This window comes from Chrysemys picta, chromosome 11 (genome assembly GCF_011386835.1).
Source record: "Chrysemys picta bellii isolate R12L10 chromosome 11, ASM1138683v2, whole genome shotgun sequence".
In the NCBI taxonomy this organism is placed as follows: domain Eukaryota; kingdom Metazoa; phylum Chordata; order Testudines; family Emydidae; genus Chrysemys; species Chrysemys picta.
The window spans coordinates 2,567,056-2,588,542 of NC_088801.1; the positions used below are offsets into that span (position 1 = coordinate 2,567,056).

The window sequence follows — 21,487 nt, forward strand, 5'->3', positions numbered from 1 at the left end:
GGGGCCGGCTCCGCTCTGGGCCGCCTTGGCGCGGCCAGTGGGGCCATGGCGGGGCCGGGCAGCGGGCGCCGCGTTGCGGGGCTCCCCCTGCGCCGCTGGCTGCAGCCGCTGACCGGGGCGCCGCGCCCGGAGCCGGCCGGGAGGGGTCGAGCCAGCGCGGCCGGAGCAGCCGCTGCGGCGCCGGGCGAACGGCGGCTGAAGGACCCCGAGGAGCTGCCGGGGCCGGGGCTGCTTCGCTCCCTCTACTGGATCTTCGTGCGCGGCTACCTGCTCCACACGCACCAGCTGCAGGTGCGGGCCGGGCTGCGGGGGGCACCGGGCACCGGGCAGGCGGGGGCTGGACCTGGCACACGGGGGCGCTGGGCACGAGCAGTGGGGCGGCAGGGTGCCCACTATTGGGGGGCTGGGCATTGGGCACTGGCTGGGGGAGCTGGGTGCAGGGGGTTAGCAAAGGGGGGCGCTGGGCAGTAGGAGTGGGGTGGCAGGGTGCCCACTATTGAGGAGCTGGGCATTGGGCACTGGCTGGGGGAGCTGGGTGCAGGGGATGGGCACACAGGGGCGCTGGGCACGAGGAGTGGGGCGGCAGGGTGCCCACTATTGGGGGGCTGGGCATTGGGCACTGGCTGGGGGAGCTGGGTGCAGGGGGTGGGCACACGGGGGTGCTGGGCAGTAGGAATGGGGTGGCAGGGTGCCCACTATTGGGGGGCTGGGCATTGGGCACTGACTGTGGGAGTTGGGTGCAGGGGGTGCTGGGCAGTAGGAATGGGGTGGCAGGGTGCCCACTATTGGGGGGCTGGGCATTGGGCACTGACTGTGGGAGCTGGGTGCAGGGGGTTAGCAAAGGGGGGTGCTGGACACCAGGAGTGGGGCGGCAGGGTGCACACTGCTGGGGGGCTGGGCATTATGCCCTGTGGGGCTGGGCACTTGGCATTGGGGTTCTAGCAATGGACGGGGACCGTGGGCGACAGCGCCACGCCTTTGGCCCCATGGGACGTTCTGCCTTCAGGGTGAGGCTTGTCTGGGCAGGAGACACGGGGTCCTCTGGGGCTGGATCCAGACTGTCGGATTAACTCCCCCAGGCACTAAGGACCGTCTCCAGCCCCACTCCCCGTGCCCGGTGCCTTCTCCACCCAGCCTCCTCTGCCCGAAATACCGAGCATTTAGAAACCAAAACAAACCAGCCCCTGTGTGCACGGCGCTCCCACTCCGCGCGGGACAGGGTGAAAGAGGATGATCCAGTCTGGGAGGTTGGACTTGGTACGCTGGGCACAAGCAAACATACAATACAGCCAAACATTCAGTACAGCCAAGCGGAGGGTCACACATCTAGAAACAGAGGCCAGGCCAGACAGACAGACTGGGGGAGTCTATCCCGGGAAGCAGCGACTCTGAAAATGATTTGGAGGTTGTGGTGAACATGAGCCCCCAGGGGGACACTGCGGCCGAAAGGGCTGATGTGATCCTGGGATGCATAAACGGGGGAATCCCGAGGAGGAGCAGGGAGGTGATTTTATCTCTGGATTGGGCACTGGTGCGACGCTGCTGGAATCCCGTGTCCGGTTCTGGGGCCCCCAGTTCAGGAAGGCTGTGGATAAATTGGAGAGGGGGCAGAGAAGAGCCGGCGACGCATTAGGGCTTGTCTAGATTGGCAGCGCTAAAGCGCTTTAGCGTGCCTTGGGTGGGCACGGCCCCCAGCGCTGGGGAACTGGTTACACTGGCCCTTTACAGCGCTGCAGCTCGCTGCGCTCAGGGGGGTGTTTTTTCACACCCCTGAGAGAGAACGTTGCAGCGCTGTTAATTGAGTGTAGACAAGCCCTCCGAAAACCTGCTTTCTAGAGGGACACGCCACCCATTTAGTTTAACAAGGAGAATGTTAAGAGCGGACTTGATCACAGCCTTTAAGTACCTACATGGGGAACAAATATAACGTAGAGAATTTTTCCCTTGACCAGAGCTCAAAGAGCCGGGAAGCGATGTGCTTCCTTTTTTCTCCTGTGCCCCCCCTCTACCCCCCCCAGCCGAGTTTTGTACAGGTGGCAGCTCCCAGGCGGAGCGCCGACTGCAGGAGAGGTGCCACTGCCAGCTGGTGCCCCTGGGGCAGGGAGTCACATTTTGTTTATAAACAGAGGCAGGGTGAGTCCATAGAAAAGGCTGGGGATTGAATTAAGGATGCGGCAGCCATGAACTGAGCCTGTTCTTAGTGGGGTCTTTAAATGCTGAGCGGGGAGTATGGAGCTGGGCGGGTGGCAGGGGAGTTTGGCTGGGACTGGCTGCATTGGGGCTGGGAGACTGGCCTTGAGGGAAGATACCTGAGCAGGTAACATGAGAACCCAGGAGGGGGATGGGGCCAGGTGACACCTCTGCCCTGGAAACTGGACAAAGGCTGGGGCAGGAGCCGGGGGAGGCTGGGTGAGAGACGCTGGAGGGAGTTGGCGTTGGCAGGAGCTGGCTGGTAATGGAGGGAGCCCAGATGGGGCTCTGACCCCCCCAATGGGGCTGTGGTGCCCTTGGGACCCCAAGATGGATCTATCTGAGGGGGTCCTGTTGTCTGTGCCTGCAACACCTGTCTTGGACTGTATTCCTGTCATCTAAATAAACCTTCTGCTTTACTGGCTGGCTGAGAGTCATGGGGAATCGCAGGAAGCCGGGGGTGCAGGGCCCTGTCTCCCTCCCACACTCCATGACAGCCTGTAAAACAGGAATCCCTCTGCTGGGGTGGGGGGGGGGAGGATGTTGAGGAGAGAATGCAGGAGACTCCGAAGAAATACAGCCAAGCCCTTGGAGCCAAGGTTACATTCAGGAAAGGGGGGTGTAGGTGAAAAGAAGGGACCAAACCCCAGGGAAAGACTCGCAGAGTTTCACTCTCCCTGTGGTACTTATGTGGCCCCATGACCGCAGTATCTGAGCATCTCACAAGGTCCAACTGATTTCTCCTCCCAGCCCCTCAGTGAGGCAGAGCAGGGCTGTTGTGCCCCTTGTATAGATGGGGCACTGAGGCACACACAGACTAAAGGCCAGATTCTCAAAGATATTTAGGCACCTAGTGAGATTTTCAAAAGTGCCTAGACGGTTCGGTGCTTTGTAACCCCCACTAGATGCCGAGCTGCATCTTTGGGTGCCTAAAAACCTTTGAAACTCTGTCCCTAAGGCACTGGCCTGAGGTCAGACAGTCCATGGGGGGAGTAGAACCCACGTCTCTCAGGGCCAGTTCCCGATCCACTGCACCAGCCTCTCTCTCTGCTGCATGCTCTGATCGATGGGAGCAAAGGCAAGGTGGCCAGTTCTCTGAGACTCCCGCAAACGGTCCCAGGCGGTTGAGAAGGATCCCCGGTTGGCAGGATGAAAAGCAGCACAGAGGTCAGGAAGGCTGAAGAAAGAAAGAGAAGGAGAGTCAGGTGAGAGGCGAGCACTCACCCCCCAAGGCCTGGCCGGTTCTGCCCCAGGCTGGGCCGTACAGCAATGCCTGCTGGGCAGTTTTAGTTTTTAGCTGAAACCCATTTTGTTTTGTCATGTTTTTGTTCTAAGCTGGAGAAAAGGAAGGAATGAGACAGTGTCGGATGAGTATCCGGTGTGTTTATGCCTCAAACTTGTAGGGTTTCAGCTGCATCACATCAATTCCAGAACAAAGAACAGAAACTGCATCCCGAGTCCAGAACGCCGACGATGATTGTCAGGATTTGTGTTATTCACTGGGCACCATCTGTGTGGTCAGCGCTGTTCAGAATAGGCCAGAACATGTAGTTCCCGAGCCGATGTGTAGCCCTGGATAAAACGGCTCAGATATTTAAGGATGAAGTGTAGAGTTATTGACCACACATGTTCTCACATGGTCACTGTGATGTTTAGAATCACAGAATCATAGGCCTTGGCTACACTTACCGGCAAGTTCGACGGCTGGAAATCGAACTTCTGGGTTCGACTTATCGCGTCTAGTCTGGACGCGATAAGTCGAACCCGGAAGTGCTCGCCGTCGACTGCGGTACTCCAGCTCGCCGAGAGGAGTACCGCGGAGTCGACGGGGGAGCCTGCCTGCCGAGTGTGGACCAAGGTAAGTTTGAACTAATTCGAAATAAGGTACTTCGAACTTCAGCTACGTTATTCACGTAGCTGAAGTTGCGTACCTTAGTTCGAATTAGGGGGGGTAGTGTAGACCAAGCCATAGAATATCAGGGTTGGAAGGGACCTCAGGAGGTATCTAGTCCAACCCCCTGCTCAAAGCAGGACCAACCCCCAACTAAATCATCCCAGCCAGGGCTTTGTCAAGCCGGGCCTTAAAAATCTCCAAGAAAGGAGACTCCACCACCTCCCTAGATAACCCATTCCAGTGCTTCACCACCCTCCTAGTGAAAAAGTTTTTCCTAATATCCAACCTAAACCTCCCCCACTGCAACTTGAGACCATTACTCCTTGTTCTGTCATCTGCCACCACTGAAAACAGTTTAGATTCAGCTTCTTTGGATCCCCCTTTCAGGTAGTTGAAAGCAGCTATCAAATCCCCCCTCACTCTTCTCTTCTGCAGACTAAACAATCCCAGTTCCCTCAGCTTCTCCTCATAAGTCATGTGCTCCAGCCCCCTAATCATTTTTGTTGCCCTCTGCTGGACTCTTTCCAATTTTTCCACATCCTTCTTGTAGTGTGGGGCCCAAAACTGGACACAGTACTCCAGATGAGGCCTAACCAGTGCTGAATAGAGGGTGTCAAGGTTCCTTCCCCACTCTGAACTTTAGGGTATAGATGTGGGGACCTGCATGAGAAGCTCTAAACTTAACTACCAGCTTAGATCTGGTTTTGCTGCCACCACTCCCGAGTGCTAACTCCCTTCCCTGGGTAGCCTTGAGAGACTTCTCCAGCAATTGCCTGGTGAACACCGATCCAAACCCTTGGCTCTTAAAACAAGGAGAAATTAACCATTCCCCCTCCTTTCCCCCCACCAGTCCCAGTGAGTCCAGATCCAACCCCCTTGGATCTTAAAACAAGGAAAAATCAATCAGGTTCTTAAAAAGAAGGCTTTTAATTAAAGAAAGAAAGGTAAAAATCATCGCTGTAAAATCAGGATGGAAAATAACTTTACAGGGTAATCAGATTCAAAGAGCCCAGAGGAACCCCCTGTAGCCTTAAGTTCAAAGTTACAGCAAACAGAGATAAACACTCTAGCAAAAGGTACGTTTACAAGTTGAGAAAACAAAGATAAACCTAACACGCCTTGCCTGGCTGTTACTTACAAGTTTGAAATAATGAGAGACTCGTTCAGAAGATTTGGAGAGCACGGATTGATGTCTGGTCCCTCTCAGTCCCAAGAGCGAACAACCCCCAAAACAAAGAGCAGAAACAAAAGCCTTCCCCCCGGCCAAGATTTGAAAGTATCTTGTCCCCTTACTGGTCCTTTGGGTCAGATGTCCGCCAGGTTACCCGAGCTTCTTAACCCTTTACAGGGAAAAGGATTTTGGAGTCTCTGGCCAGGAGGGATTTTATAGTATTGTACACAGGAGGGCTGTTACCCTTCCCTTTATAGTTATGACAGAGGGGAATGATCATGTCCCTCGATCTGCTGGCAATGCTCCTACTTATACAGCCCCAAATGCCGTTAGTCTTCTTGACAACAAGGGCACACTGCTGACTCATATCCAGACACTGGGACATGAGTGGAGGAGCTGATGGCAATAGACGTTTTACCGGATTAAGGACTAGATTTGACCCTCCCACTTTCTTTCAAGAGGAGGAGCTGCCCAGAGCTCCCGTGCCTGTTTATTTTCCTTTCTTGCCTGCAGTGGCCCTGAGCTACCTCAGAAGTCTGTTTTTTTCTCAACTTTAAAATATAGAATTTTCTTGGTGTTTGGTTTTAAATATTCTCCTGTGAGAGCTGCAACTCAGTCGCTGTAGTGTTGTGTTTACGAGCCTTCTGGAAAGGAACTAGCCTTTAAACAGAAGTGAAAGCCGGGTTGCCAACTCTCATGATTTTGTCACGAGTCTCATGAGTGACAAAGACTGGGAATGGCTAGCCAACTACAAAGCAGTTTCTCCTCCCTTGGTGTTCACACCTCAACTGCTAGAAGAGGGTCTCATCCTCCCTGATTGAACTAACCTCGTTATCTCCAGACTGATTCTTGCCTGCATATTTATACCTGCCTCTGGAAATTTCCATTACATGCATCTGACGAAGTGGGTATTCACCCACGAAAGCTCATGCTCCAATACGTCTGTTAGTCTATAAGGTGCCACAGGACTTTCTGTTGCTTTTTACAGATCCAGACTAACACGGCTACCCCTCTGATATATGATAATTACTGTTTTCCTAAGTCCCAGCTCATACGTGATGATTTCAGCCTTCATTCTTAAAGAAAAATGAAGTGTCTAGCCCCCGTAGCTGTGGAGAAAGTTTCAAAATATGCACCTTCAAGGCTCAAAAAACAGAAGGCAAAGAAAAAGAACTCCAAATCTATTATTTTATGCAAGCTCATGATTTTAAAGCCAATCCCATGATTTTTGGTGTGCCTGATTCATGATTTTTGAACATTTGGGGTTGGCAGTTCTGTGACAGTGACTTGAGAGTGTCAGTTTCACTCCCATTTAAAGTCAGTTTCTATCTAGTCTATAATTTGTAGCGGGGTAACACCCCTAGAGCCCCAGGCAGGTGCAGTATAAACTCACGGGGCCTTCCCCTAGTAGGATGTTTCCAAAAGCTAAATGATCTATTCCAAGCTTGGTGAACAGCAAAAAAGTGATAAAAAGTCATCTAGATTTTTCTACAAGTATTTCAATTGTTGTATTCAAGGGTAAGAATGTACATTAAAATTTTAAATCTAACCAGTGTCCCTTAAGTGACTTGTCACAAGATGTCAGAACGTGTTCCTATTAGAGCTGAGTGGGTCTAATATTTAATTTTCTTTCTTTGTATAGGAATTAGATACAGCGCTCCTGTCACCTCATTTTGAAGTTATCTGCAAAAAAACCCTAGAGTTTTCAGATGCCCAAGTAGATGCCCCTGGAATCACGATTAAAGTTGCCCCCTTCCCTCCCCCCATCTGAAATGGTGCCCCTGTCCTCAGTCTAGTAGACAAAGGTCTAACAAGACCCAGTGACTGGAAGATGAAGCTAGACAAATTCAGACTGAAAATAACGAGTAACTTTTTGACAGTGAAGGTAACATGCCCAGGGGTGTGATGTGTTCTCAGTAACAGGCAATTTTAAAACCAGGACTGGATGTTTCTAAGACACCTGCTGTAATTCAAACAGGAATTCATTCAGGGACGTTCTGGGGCTCGGATGACATCTCAGGTTGGACTCGCTGATCACAACGATCCCTTCTGGCCTTGGGATCAATGAAGTGTGTCCAGGATCTCCTGGTTTCAGTTCAAAGAGGAATCGGGTTCAGGTTCTGCTCTGTGTCCAGTCATCCTGGGCAACCCAGTAACCAGCTGGAGAGAAAGAGTCACCTCTCCTTCTCAGGGCACCCTGGAATATTTAGCAGCTGCTAAAGTCCTCCTCACTTAAATGCACACCTGGGCAGGGGGCTGTTTCTCACAGAGAGGAACTTGGGCGGGAAGCGGATGAAGGAGGAATGTCCTATGTCTCTTTAGCCAGTCATGTCCGTGCTCTGGGCCTCAGTTTCACTATCTGTAGTGCAGAGTAGTATGTATGGCTATTGACCGACTCCCCTTCAAAATGGAATGGCCGAGCCCGTGCTGTTATGAACTCCTGGGCTCTGCTGAATGCCAAAGCCCTGACAGGCTGCCCCGTGGCTCTGCCTGGGTAATTGCAGCTACGAGCATGTGGACAAGAGCAGCTCCAGGGACCCCCGCCCACAAACACAGTCTGTGACAATTCTGTGCTTCCCCAGGGGCATGTGATGCCGGGGACAGTAGGGAGGTGCTGGGGAATCCAGGTGTTTGTTTGAAACAAAAAGGCCTCCTCATACATCTAACACAGGAAGCAGTCAGACTCATTTGGCAGATCCAGGCCACACTGAAAGCCAGCAGCTGGCAATGCCCTTGAAAACTGGACTGGGGTGCTGAAGTTGTTGGTTCTCTGAGGCGCTGATTGTCTCCGGGATTGCAGCTGGCCGTTCTGTGGACAGAGACTAGGCGGCTGGGACAACCTGCACTTTGCATGTCCAGGTGTCCCCATGGGTGCTGCTATTTTACAGTGAAACGCTCACTTTGCATTTCGTAGAGTCCTAGGCCCGTCGGGTTAGAGGGGACAGCAAGGGTCAGCTAGTCCAGCGGTTTGCTAGACTGTCCTCCTTTCAGGAGGCTGATTTGTCTTGTGTACCCCCAAGTTTCACCTCACTTAAAAACTACCTGCTCACGTTTGTATTTTTGGGTCTGATTTTGTATCCCAGCGCACACTATTCCTGAAACATGGCTGACTTGCTCATTTTTACCATAGAATTATACATCAATGGGAGTATAAATATTGCTCTTACATTTCCATGTCTAATGTCCGGAGCAGTCATTACAAGTCACTGTCCGTATGGAATTTCCGTTTGTACTGACTTCGCTAGTGCTTGCTATGTAGCCTGTTGTAAAACCAGGCAAATCTCTAGATGAGTTGATGTACTTCCTGGAAGATCTCTGGGTCCCCCCGGTAGAGAACCCTGCCCTAGTCTAACCCCCTGCCACGAGGCAGGATTTGGTGGTCTCTTTCCAGGCTTTCCAAAGGGGAGGGGGTCTGAGTGTGAGCGAGAGAGCTTGAAAAGGGAATGTTCTTTTCAAACTTTCAAAACTTTAACTGCAGCTTAACAAAGTTTTTTGCCTGGGAATTTCCTTAGTTGTATTTTTTTAATAAGATCGTAAGAACGTCCATAGTGGGTCAGACCAATGGTCTACCTAGCCCACTATCCTGTCTTCTGACAGTGGTTGATACCAGATGCTTCAGAGCAAATGATGAGAACAGGGTGATTATCGAGTGATCCATCCCCTGTCGTCCAGCCCCAGCATCTGCCAGTCAGAGGTTTAAGGGCGCCCAGAGCATGGGGTTGCCTCCCTGGCCACCATAGCCGTTGGTGAACCTATCCTCCATGAACTTATCTAACTCTTGGGGTTTTTTTTAACCCAGTTACAGTTTTGGCCTTCGCAACATCCCCTGGCAAAGCCAGGAGTCCTTAAGAGGTTGGGTGCACTTCTACATGATGTACAGATGGAGGTATAAATAGAGAGCACTTAGTTACTATGGGCTGGTCTACACTGGGGGGGGGTCGATCCAAGATATGCAACTTCAGCTACACGAATAGCGTAGCTGAAGTCGAAGTAGCTTGGATCGAATTACCTGGGGTCCAGACGGCGCGGGATCGACGGTCGTCGACTGCGCTACCGCCGCTCGCTCTGGTGGAGTTCCGGAGTCGACGGTGAGAGCGTTCGGGGATCGATATATCGCGTCTTAACGAGACGCGATATATCGATCCCGGATAAATCGATTGCTACCCGCCGATACGGGTAGTGAAGACGTATCCTTAGTTATAAGAATCTGGCACGAGACCTTGACATTTCTGGCCATCCCAATTGCTATGTTGAGAACAAGCAACATAATGAGACCACGCAAACGGTAATGAGCAGGGTCAGGCTTTACACGGTCCGCCTCCTGTGCGGCTTTCAGCCAAGCAGATATTCTACGCGTTCTTTGTCAAAGTGAAATAATCCCTCTTCCCAGCAGGTTCCCAGCCTTTCTGCTGAATTCACTGACGTTGCTAGGTTGCTTTTCAAGTTGGAGCTGAATGGTGCAATTCCTTTGAACAGGGCTTAGCACAGAGGGTGAACCTACTCAGTAAGCATCCAGTCCTGCGAGTTTTTGCTCAGTCAGGGAGGCCTCCCTCAGGCAAGAAGTCCAGTAGCCACGCTTGTGAGTAAGGACCACTCCCCGCTGGAAATGCGGATGTACGCCCCAGGGGCCGCAGTGTGTTTGCTGCCAGTCCTGGGACAGAAGAATGTGTGATCAGCAACTAGGTTATTAAACCCAGCAAGTGAAAACCCATCTGAACATTCTCAAGGTGGGGAAGCGGAACTGATGGGGAATGGCGAACCCATACGTGCATGTCTAGGCCGATGACCGGCTTCCTTCCACTCCGGTGATGTAGCTGTAGAATTATTGTTCTGGGCATTTGCAAGGTGCCCATCCTGACTTCTCAGGGCTAGTATAGCCAGAGAGGGGGGGAAACGTTCTGCACGGGAGCCCTGAAGAGAGGCTGGTTTTTGGAATATGTTGGAACTTTGCTTTGTTCTGATGAAGCAGCGAGAACAGACAGTGGTGCAATAACTGACGTGCCCTTATCTGTGCCAGCGGGGTCTCGGTCACAGCCTGCCGGTCACATTTCCAAATAAGGCTTCGTTCTCCTGCAAACTAACCAGCGAGAGGGGAAATGCCCTTTAGCTTTGCTTTGCACAGTGTTGGGTCTTTTTATGCTTTTACTCAGCGTAGGCCTTGATCCTGTAGTGGGCTCAGCGGGCCACATTCATAGGATCGGGGCCCTAGATTGTGAGATTGTCAGGGACTGTGGCCCAGACCCTCAAAGGTATTTAGGAACCTAACTCCCACTGAAACCCATCTTTCCCTGCTTCAGTCCAAGCATAATGCCCGGTAGTGTGAACACAGGCACTGCCACGTTGGCTCAGCCCCCAGATCCAGCTAGTTACAGGCCCCATCTCCGACAGTGTTCAGAGCAAGGTGCCAGAACCCCCTAGTGACAAGTCTGGAATAACCTGCCTCAGTCAGAGGTTGGCTCGGGGCTCGATGCAGGAGGAGCTCTGTCAAATCCTGCCAGGCGTCACTGGGGCCGTGCTCGTTGCCTGGAGAAGAGTCTCCGATCGGTTCAGAAGTCCTGCGAAGCTCTCCACCTCCGTGGTGGCTAGCGGCAGTGAGCACACAGCCCTGATCCGCCTGGCGTGACAAGAGCTTTCCTGACGGGTCTGAGGTGGCGAATGTTCCTTGTTCTTCCGTTCCGAGGGAGTGTCCACAGCAGCACCTGATCTGCCACCTCTTTGCCCTTCATTACTTCATACCCTCAGCCCTGTCTCCTCTTACTCCCACTCCAGGTGAACTCTCCGGACTGTTCCAGTCTCTCTCTCCATGGAGAAATCTCTTCTTCCACTAATCGAGTTGGCTCTTTCTCTCAGTTCTCTGCGGTGGTTTTCTCTGCCATGCGATGCACGCGGTGTCCGGGTGCGACTGCCCTCCTGGTTTAGACAATGGTACAAGAGAATTCCCCATAATTATTCCCCTCCCGTTCCTTATACAGCTGAACGGCTTGGTTGCCTTTTTGACCGCAGCTGTGCACTGAGCAGAGGTCTGCATTGCACGGTCTACAGTACTGCCCAGGTCCCTTTCGTGAGTCGATACAGTTCATTTAGACCAGGGGTCTCAAACATGTGGCCCGCGGGCCGCATGCGGCCCACAGGGCTATTTCCTGCAGCCCGCCAAGCGGCCCGCGCTCCCCCCCGGCCTACCTTCAGGCCAGGGATGGGCAAACTACACCCGCGGGATTGCCCCCCTCGAGGCCCGCGCCGCTCCCTGAAGCGGCTGGCATCACGTCCCTGCGGCCGGGGGGAGGGGAGGGAGCAGAGGGCTCCGTGTGTTGCCCTGGTTTCCAGGCACCCCCTCCCACCCCCGCAGCTCCCATTGGCTGGGAACGGGGAACCGCGGCCAATGGGAGCTTTGGGGGAGGTACCTGGAGGAGCGGTAAGCAGCGCGCAGAGCCCTGCGTCCCCCCTCCCCCAGGGGCCACAGGGACATGGTTCCAGCTGCTTCCCAGAGCGGAGCGGAGCGGAGCTGGGGCAGGCAGGGAAGCAGGCAGCCTGCCCTGGCTCCGGTGTGCGCCACTGCCACCCCAGAGCCCGAAGCCCTCCTGCACCCTGCCCTCCAACTCCCTGCTCAGAGCCCCTTGCCTGCACCCCACATCCCTCCTGCCCTCCAGCTCCCTGCCCTGAGCCCCCTGCCTGCACCCCACATCCCTCCTGCCCTCCAACTCCCTGCCCAGAGCCCCCTGCCTGCACCCCAATCCCCTGCCCTGAGCCCTGCCACATCCCATATCCCTCCTGCACCCCAACTCCCTGCCCTGAGCCCCCTGATGCACCCCAATCCCCTGCCCTGAGCCCCCTGTCGCATCCCGCATCCCTCCTGCACCCCAACTCCCTGCCCTGAGCCCCCACTGCACCCCACACCCCAATCCCCTGCTCTGAGCCCCCTGCCTGCACCCCAATCCCCTGCCCTGAGCCCCTGCCACATCCCACATCCCTCCTGCACCCCAACTCCCTGCCCAGAGCCCCCTGCCGCACCCCACACCCCTCCTGCACCCCAACTCCCTGCCCAGAGCCCCCTGCTGCACCCCACACCCCAACCCCCTGCCCTGAGCACCCTGCTGCATCCCACACCCCTTCTGTACCCCAACCCCCTGCCCTGAGCCCCCTGCCTGAATCCCAATCCTCTGCCACACCCCGTACTCCCTCCTGCACCCCAACTCCCTGCCCTGAGCCTCCTGCTGCACCCCGACCGCCTGCCACATGCCTCACCCCTCCTGCACCCCACACCGCAACTCCCTGCCCTGAGCCCTTTGCCGCACCCTGCACACTACCTGCACTCCCTGACCTGAGCCCCCTGCAACATCCTGCACCTCAACTCACTGCCCTGAGCCTCTGCCAGACCCCTCCTGCCCCCTCTGGGGGCAGGGAGGGGGCGGAGTTGGAATGGGGACTTCGGGGAAGGGGTTGGAATGGGGGCAGGGAAGGGTGGGAAGAGGTGGGGCAGGGGCGGGTGCAGCGAGGGCGGGGGGTGTCAGTGATGCAGCCCTAAGGCCAATGAACTAGTCCTCATGTGGCCCTCCTGGTCATTTGAGTTTGAGACCCCTGATTTGGACCCTGTGCGGTGTGTGAGTAGTGTACGTTTCCCCCTGCAGGTGCAGGACTTCACATTAATTTCATCTGCTGTCGTCTTTCCCGTTCACGCAACTCACATAAGAGCATCAGAACAGCCAGACTGGGTCAGACCAAAGGTCCATCTAGCCCAGTGTCCTGCCTACCAACAGTGGCCAATGCCACGTGCCCCAGAGGGAGTGAACAGAACAGGGGATCCTCAAGTCTGCCATCCATCTCCACCCTCTGACAAACAGAGGCTAGGGACACAATTCCTTACCCATCCTGGCTAATAGCCATTAATGGACTTAACCTCCATGAATTTATCCAGTTCTCTTTTAAACCCTGTTATAGTCCTAGCCTTCACAGCCTCCTCAGGCAAGGAGTTCCACAGGTTGACTGTGCGCTGTGTGAAAAAGAACTTCCTTTTATTTGTTTTAAACCTGCTGCCCATTCATTTCATTTGGTGGCCCCTAGTTCTTATATTATGGGAATAAGTAAATAACTTTTCCTTATCTACTTTCTCCACATCACTCATGATTTTATAGACCTCTATCATATCCCCCCTTAGTCTCCTCTTTTCCAAGCTGAAAAGTCCTAGCCTCTTTAATCTCTCCTCATATGGGACCCATTCCAAACCCCTCATCATTTTAGTTGCCCTTCTCTGAACCTTTAATCAGCTCTCTCTGCTCCTGACTCACCTAAATACCTAAATGTCATCTGCAAATTGTGCTCCCTCACTATTCACCCCCCCCCCCCCCCCCAGTGCAGATTGTTAATAAATATATTAACACAGGGCCTAGGCCGGAGCCTGAAGGGTACCACCGGTACCCTGGGGCCAGGATGGAAATGGACCATTTAATGCTGTTCTTTGCTCTCTGACTCCTGGCCTGTTTTTGTGCCACGACAATACTTTGCCTCTCGCTCCAGGACAATTTCGCTTCTTTTGTGGCTACTTGTATGGGACCTTGTCCAAGGCCTTTTGGAATCTCGATACATTGTGTCACCTGGTCTCCTTTATCCGTTCCTTGCTCCTCACGGCCAAAATGGTCAGAGATCAGGGAGGCGCGGCTTGGCTTGGCAGATCCGGGCCGGGCAGAGCTGCTCCAAGCAGGATTTCCGGTGTTTTGTTGTTTTGTTTTTAATTCTCCTTTCAGCCAACATGCCAGATATCAACTGGAATTCCCCCAATCGCCCCAAGAGCCTTTTAAAACAATAGCGACAGCATTTGCTGCTTTCCAGGTCTCCGGGACCAGGGCCATTTTTTAGTGAGAGGTTGTGGGGGTTTGCTAATAGCTTGGCCCCTTGTTCTATAGCTCCTTTAAATCTCTTGGGTGGACCATCTGGGTGTGCTGCCAGGTGACTCGTGCCAGCCCGCCTTCTCCTGTCACCTCCGTCTCGGAGAGCGCCTAGGTGTTGTTACCAGCAAAGGGAAGATTCGGGGTAGGAATCTCCCAGCGTCCGCCAGGGTGGAATCTGAGGTTCTCGGTGGTAACATTCAGATATGCCGCCCCACTCCCAAAACAAAATGCAACCTCTCAGGAAGGGAAGTAGCCCAGTGCCCAGGGACATTGAATTTTACCATGGGCTGCAGGGAGGTTTCTGGCTGGCCCGCTGGAGCATGGGGAGGTAAAGCCCTCTGCTCCCCGACCATCACTGTGGTGTCTGGTCACTCCCGCCCTGGGGCTGGATTGGAAGTGGCAGCCCAGCAATGCAAGGCTACATCCTCCGGGGGGGCTGGCGGGCCGGTCGGGGCCAACCTGCTGTCGTGAATTGCAGGTGCTGTTCCGGAAGCTGTACGGCCCCATGTGGAAATCCACCTTTGGGAAGTACAAGAACGTGAACATCGGGAGCCCGGAGATCCTGGAGCAGCTGCTGAGGCAGGAGGGGAAATACCCCATGAGGAGCGACATGGCCCTGTGGAAGGAGCATCGGGATATCCGGCAGCTGCCCTACGGCCCGTTCACCGAGTGAGTCCAATGATCAAGGCGTTCCCGAGCGCCGCTGCAATGCAAACCTCGTATGGGCCCCCAGGTCAATACAGGGCTGGCGTCCCGAGCAGCTGCGTACGATAGACTGGCCTGCCATAGGCAGGAGGTGAGACTACTTGAGCTAATGGTCCCTTCGGACCCTCTAGGCCGGTGTTTCTCCACGACTGGTCCATGGACCGGCGCCAGGCCCGGAGAGCTCCCTGGCCCAGTTGAGGAAGGCAGCAAGCTGAGAAACGTAGCTCTAGGGAACGGAGTGATTCCCGTGTGGGCTAGCGAGAGCAGTGCCATTACTTGGGTGACTGACCGGCGGTGCTGGTACCCAGGGAGCATTGCATTCGGACACTTGCCTTCGCTCCGTCCCGAAGGCTCAGCACGGCCTGCCAAAGCCGTACAGAGACGGCAGGATTGCTTCTAAATGGTTGGTCGGAGAGCAGGAAATTGGGGCGACGTCGAGGATTGGGCCGAAAGGTTTTGGTGCTGGGGAAACGTGGGAGTTTCTGTTGACATTTTCATCACAGATCATTTCTGGTGATGCCGGCTAGGTCCCGCTAGTGACCGAGCCTCCGTGGTCTTGGGCGCAGGGCCCGTAGCTGAGGAGGGTCAGAACCCCAGACGGGTCAGACCGGTGTTATGGGCAGCAGGGAGGTGGAGGGACAGAGGCAATGGGGTTTGACCAGGACACGCCCCCACTCCCTCCCGAATGGGCACTTCTGGAATAACCGGCCCGCGGGATGTTTCCCTCCATGCCCAAGAGTCCGTGGTTGGGTCATGCCCTGGAGCAGGGGGTTTAGTGCCCTGGTACAGTTGTCCCCCTCTCTGGCACTGTGGCAGGGGCTCTCCGGGTGCAGGGCTGGTTCTTGAGGGGAAGTGGGGGCCACACAGCGGGTGCAGCTGGAATTGGGGGGAGGCTCTACCTTGGGAAGGAAAAGCGACCTCCGGTGTTACAGGGGAGTTCCCGTCCTTCCCTTCATCTCTCGGCTCTTCCCTGCCAGCCCCGCGTGTACCGGGGGGGGCAGCTTGGCGTCCCGCTCCCAGCTGCCCCTTGGCGTGGGCGGGCGCTAAGCCATCTCCTGCCTCTCCCCCAGGGAAGGGGAACGCTGGTACCGTCTGCGCCAGGTCCTCAACCAGCGGATGCTGAAGCCGTCGGAGGCCATGCTGTACGCGGGGGCCATCAACGAGGTGGTGTCGGACCTGATGGTCCGGCTGCAGGCAGAGAGGGCGGGGAGCCCCTCGGGGGTCCTGGTGGGGGACGTGGCCAACCTGCTCTACAGATTCGCCCTGGAAGGTAGGTGGCAAGGGGGCGGCTTGGGAGGAAGGACGGGGCTCAGGGGTCCCCGTGGGCCATTGCACACTGCCCCCAGTGCATCCAGACGGACCTACTGCAGCCTCGTGCTGCTTCCTGGGCCTGTGCCCCTCGCCCTGTCTGCTCAGGGCCCAGAGCAGCCACTCTCCTCTCCTTCCCGCCAGGCATCTCCTACATCCTCTTCGAGACCCGCATCGGGTGCCTGGAGCGGGAGATCCCCGCGGAGACGCGGCGCTTCATCGACGCCATCGGCCTCATGCTGAAGAACTCCATCTTCGCCACCGTCGTGCCCCAGTGGAGCCGGGAGCTGCTGCCCTTCTGGAACCGCTACCTGGAGAGCTGGGACACCATCTTCGCCTTCGGTCTGTGACCAGGGCGGGGAGCCGGGCCAGGCGCCACCCTGGCATCGCTGGGACGGTACCCAGGGCTGGGAGCCGCGTCCCCACCCCTGGCCCTTCGGGGGGGAGCAGTTTTGCCTGCTGCAGCTCAGCTCCCTGAAACCAAGTCCTGGCTTCCAGATCTCCCAGCCCTGCCCTCTGTGCGCAGGTGTCCCGGAGTCCCCGGGCGATGCTCTGGGACTGCTCCCCACAAAGCCAGGCAGGACTCTGGGGAGCCTCCTCTCCCTCGGAGCAGAGTGTCTTCAGGGCAAGAAGCTCACACGGCTTCACCTCCTGGGTCTCTCCTGGGAGCATTCAGCATATGCCCCTCCGTGCGCTTCCCACAGCGAGTCCGCCCCGGCGGGGTCCTGGGGAAGCCAGAGGGTCCTGCACCCCCCACTTCGCAGTCAGACGTGACTCTCAGCCAGCCAGTAACACAGAGGTTTATTAGATGACAGGAACATGGTCTAACACAGAGCTTGTAGGTACAGAGAACAGGACCCCACAGCCGGGTCCATCCTGGGGGGCAGCGAGCCAGACACCAACGTCTGCCCTCACTCCCTGTCCCCAGCCAGCTCCAAACTGAAACTCTCCTCCTTTCTGGCCTTTGTCTCTTTCCCGGGCCAGGAGGTCACCTGATCTCTTTGTTCTCACACACCTTCAGCATACCCTTGCAGGGGGAAGGGCCCCGGCCATTAGTTGCCAGGAGACAGAGCGTCGCCCATTTATGCACACTGGCCTTTATCCCACCACCTAGAGACTTAAGAAATGCATAGGGGAAACTGAGGCACCCCTACAGTATTCAGAGGAAACATTAAGAACAGTCCCACTTCGTCACAGCAGGCTAGTGACAGACCCCCCCCCCCTCCACCCCCCACCCCGAGCCTGTTGGGAATAGCCCGCCCCTGGCACTGGGGCAAGCTGTCTGCAGAGAGACAGGGTCCACGCAGCTGGGTGGGCACTAGCCAGGATTGGGTCCTTGTACTAGCACGGGCAGTGAAGCATATTTATAGTGGAACAACTGGACGTTGATTAGCAAAGGCTACACGTGAGTGCAGATGAGAAATGGAAACAGACCAGGTTCCAGGTGTGAATCGCAGGCCTGGGTCTACACTGGTTCCTGGTCCTATACAGCAAAGCAGGTTTTGACAGAGCTGCTGGTTTTCAGTCAGACCCAGGATCCGAGTTCTCACCCCTCACCCTACACTGCAAGGGGGCACCCACGGCTGGCCCGGGCCAGCTCACTCGGGTTCACAGGGCTCGGGCTAAGACTTCTGGGCTCCGGGACCCTGCCAAGTGGGAGGGTCCCAGAGTTCGGGCTGCAGCCCAAGCCCAGAAATCCACACAGCCCCACGGCCCGAGTTGGCTGGCACAGGCCGGCCGCGGGTTTTTAATTCAGTGTAGACGTACTTCCAGGGGGCTCCTCTTTGATTGGATAACCCAGGGTCCCTTTGCCTGTCTTAGATAGGCCCGTCAGCCTTTGCAATGCCCCCACAGCTACGGCCACTCCTCCCCCATTGCTTGTTCCGCGGCTTGTTTCACTTCTCCCCCCCCCCCTTTATTTCTTGATGACTTACCATGTAAATGGGGCTTCCAGGGGGTTGGCTTTGCAATGATTAATTGCCATCGGAGCCGGGGCAGACGGGCGTCGGCGTGTGCCACACTGGGGAACAGAATTTCCGTCTGAGCGCGGCTCCGTAGGTAGCAGGAGTCTGTACGTTTTGCAGCGATATTAGCGACCCGTGTGTGGGCGGCTTTCTTGTGGGGTGAGCGCCAGGAGAGCAGTGGCTTGGCCGGAGCGGGTTTGTCAGGCCTGGGAGGAGTTGCTGACACGGAGCCATTGGCCTTGAGGGGTCCCAGGCAGCCAGAGCGAATTCTGCTGCTTCGGGGTCTCTGCTCGCCCCTCTCCCTGGGACCGAGGGCTGCAGGGAGATTGGCTGCAGCTCAGATGTGCGGCAGGACAATTCGCACAGGGAGACCAATCTGCTCCGGGGTGCACGGCTCAGACCCCTGCCCCCTGCCACTGTCAGTCCTGGGGGGCAACAAGGATCCACTCGATCCCATCCTAAGAACATAAGAATGGCCGCACCATTCCTTACCCATCCTGGCTAATAGCCATTAATGGACTTAACCTCCATGAATGTATCCAGTTCTCTTTTAAACCCTGTTACAGTCCTAGCCTTCACAGCCTCCTCAGGCAAGGAGTTCCACAGGTTGACTGTGCGCTGCGTGAAGAACTTCCTTTTATTTGTTTTAAACCTGCTGCCCATTCATTTCATTTGGTGGCCCCTAGTTCTTATATTATGAGAACAAGTAAATAACTTTTCCTTATTCTCTTTCTCCACACCACTCATGATTTTATAGACCTCTATCATATCCCCCCTTCGTCTCCTCTTTTCCATCGAGTTACGGCAGGGAGTGCTTCAATCCTGCCCTGGGCTTGGTGCCCTCCCTGCCTGGCTCCATCCACAGTCAGGGAGCCCCTCAAGTACCCACTGGCAGAGGTGTGCAGCACGGAGCTGGGGGGAGAGTGAAATCTCCCGGCCAGCCCCTGTAATGTATTCATGGCCCATCCCTGTGAGGGAGGGACTCCATGATCCCCCCAGTCTCTGGTGCTATAGCACTGGGCTAGGCGGGCTGTCACCCTGACCCCCCCTTGACAGTGGCTCGCCTGGCCATGCCTGGCAGGGAGATGCTCTGCCCGAGAGTCTGCGTCTCTTGGCACATGCGGGAGGGGGCTCTCTGGGGAGCCCCGTTCCATAGGGGGAGAGGCGTGCCCATTGGGGGTGCTCCCGAGTTGCGGGTCACGGTGGGATCCAGACAGAGACCGCGGAGGCGTCTGGGGAGAGCCTTGGCAGTGAGCTCACAGCTGGGCATCACCTGGGCTTGTGACCCCCGTCGCTTTGTGGGCAGCCCTTGACGGTCCCCAGGCCCTTCCCCCACCTCTGTCTCTGCACAGGATTGGCTTATCTGGACCCACTGATTCCCCCTCCCCTGTGCGACAGTCCAGCTGCCCCCCACCCCCGCCGAGGGCCAGGTCTGACCGGGCTCGATTCTCCGGCTCTGCAGGCAAGAAGCTGATTGACAGGAAGACGGAGGAGCTGGAGGGGCGTCTGGAGCGAGGCGAGCAGGTGTCGGGCTACCTGAGTTACCTGCTGGCCAGCGGCAGGCTGACGCCGGAGGAGGTGTACGGCAGCGTGGCCGAGCTGCTGCTGGCTGGCGTGGACACGGTAGGGCGGTGCGGCGGAGACGGCCACCTGGCCTCCTTCCGGCTCCCTGCCACAGCGGGGTCAGGCCCGGGGGCTGCTGCACAAACCCCATTGCGTGGGGTTGCTGAGGAGCTGCTGTGTGTGGGGAGGGGTGGGGCGGGGCAGGCACCCCAAGGGCAGATGTGGTGGGTCCAAAGGGAGCGCGCTGGGTAGCTGTGGACTCTGTGGCCATGGGGCCTAGTGGGTAGAGCAGCGGATCGGCCTTGGTTCCATTCCTAGCTTGCCACAGCCTTGCTGGGTGAGTCCCGTCCCGTCTGGACCTCAGTTTCCCCTCACTGCCTTTTTCGGGTCTATTTAGAGGGTGAGCTCTTTAGGGCAGGAGCTGTCCCTGACTGTCTCTGGGCAGTGCCTGGCATAACGGGGGCCCCGTCTCCAAAGGGGTCTGGGAGCGCCTGGCACAACGGGGCCCTGTCTCCATAGGGGTCTGGGCAGTGCACCAGGGCCCCTGTCTCCATAGGGTCTGGGCAGCACCTGGCACAATGGGGCCCTGTCTCCATAGGGGTCTGGGCAGTGCACCAGGGTCCCCGTCTCCATAGGGTCTGGGCAGCGCCTGGCACAACGGGCCCTCATCTCTGTATGGGTTTGGGCAGCAGCCAGCGCAGCGGGGCCCCATCTGTGTAGTCGTGTGGGCAGCGCCTGGCACGCTGGGGCCCCCATCTCAGTTGGCACTCGCATAACATAACCAGCCGTGGGGGTTCTGGGCTGGCAGTCCCTGCCGTGCTGAGCTGGGTTTACGCTGAGCTCGGAGCTGCTGAAGGCTTTGCTTGGGGGGGTGTCCTGCAGCCACTGGCTCTGAGAGGAGCTGTCCATGTGGGGCAGGGCGGGGGGCTGGATCAGGCAGCATGGGGCACCCTGTATGTCACAGCCTGCTCCCGCTTTTCCTCCCTGCGACCTCACCCCGGCTCTGCTGTGCCCCTCCCAGACGTCCAACACCTTGTCCTGGGCCCTCTACCACCTGGCCAGGGCCCCAGAGACCCAGATCTCCTTGTACCAGGAGGTGAACAGTGTCGTGCCCAGAGAGCGGATCCCTGGTGCCGAGGATCTCGCCAAGATGCCGCTGCTCCGGGCCATTATCAAGGAAACGCTGAGGTACGTCCCCAGCTCTCCCCAGGGCCTGGCCCGAGAGGGTCCCCCCTTGGCAGAACCCCCAGCCTCAGCGTGTTGGCATCCCTGGGCGGGGTGGGGCAGCTCTCATGAAGGGAGGGTGACATGGGGGCTGTGACAGCACCATGCACCTCACTAACCGCAGGTAGCACCCACCCCCCCACGTCCCAGGGAGATGGCCCAGCGCCAGTGTGACCCAGAGCCTGGTACTGGACCAAACGTCCATCGGGGCATTCGCCAGCACAGAAGGATGGGCCAGCCGCCAGGGCACCGGCTCCAACTCAGCATCCCGTGCTCCGCTCTCACAGACGCCCTGTGTCCTTTGGACTCTGTGCCTCAGGTTCCGTCTGTGCAATGGGGATAATGGCTCTGCGCGGGGGGTGGGGGGGCGTGCCATGTGCCCCATCCCATGCCGTAGCCCCATCTCTTCTCCCTGCCTGGCAGGCTGTACCCTGTGGTCCCCACCAACGCCAGGGTCATGGTGGAGAAGGACGTCGTCATTGGAGGCTATCACTTCCCGAAGAACGTGAGTGGGAGTCTCTGGTCTGCTTCCCGGCCCACGGGGCTCGGGCTGTCGCTCCCCAGCCCTGCCGCTGCACTGGCTGCA

The 21,487-nt window shown here is 56.7% G+C and overlaps 1 protein-coding gene across 3 annotated transcripts in view; it reads left to right on the forward strand.

Annotated features, from left to right (window-relative positions):
* The window catches only part of LOC101943409 (sterol 26-hydroxylase, mitochondrial), a 23,506-nt gene continuing 2,019 nt past the window's right edge, over positions 1-21,487 (forward strand). The window contains exons 1-8 of one of the 3 annotated variants that reach the window (XM_065561355.1): positions 184-291; positions 11,025-11,180; positions 14,616-14,806; positions 15,913-16,112; positions 16,295-16,492; positions 19,577-19,737; positions 20,699-20,865; positions 21,325-21,406. In XM_065561355.1, the coding sequence (XP_065417427.1) occupies positions 11,178-11,180; positions 14,616-14,806; positions 15,913-16,112; positions 16,295-16,492; positions 19,577-19,737; positions 20,699-20,865; positions 21,325-21,406 (1,002 nt within the window). In that variant the 5' untranslated portion in view covers positions 184-291; positions 11,025-11,177. Of the gene's footprint in view, positions 292-11,024; positions 11,181-14,615; positions 14,807-15,912; positions 16,113-16,294; positions 16,493-19,576; positions 19,738-20,698; positions 20,866-21,324; positions 21,407-21,487 lie in introns of all 3 variants that reach the window. The other 2 variants (XM_065561353.1, XM_065561352.1) reach the window with 2 other exon arrangements.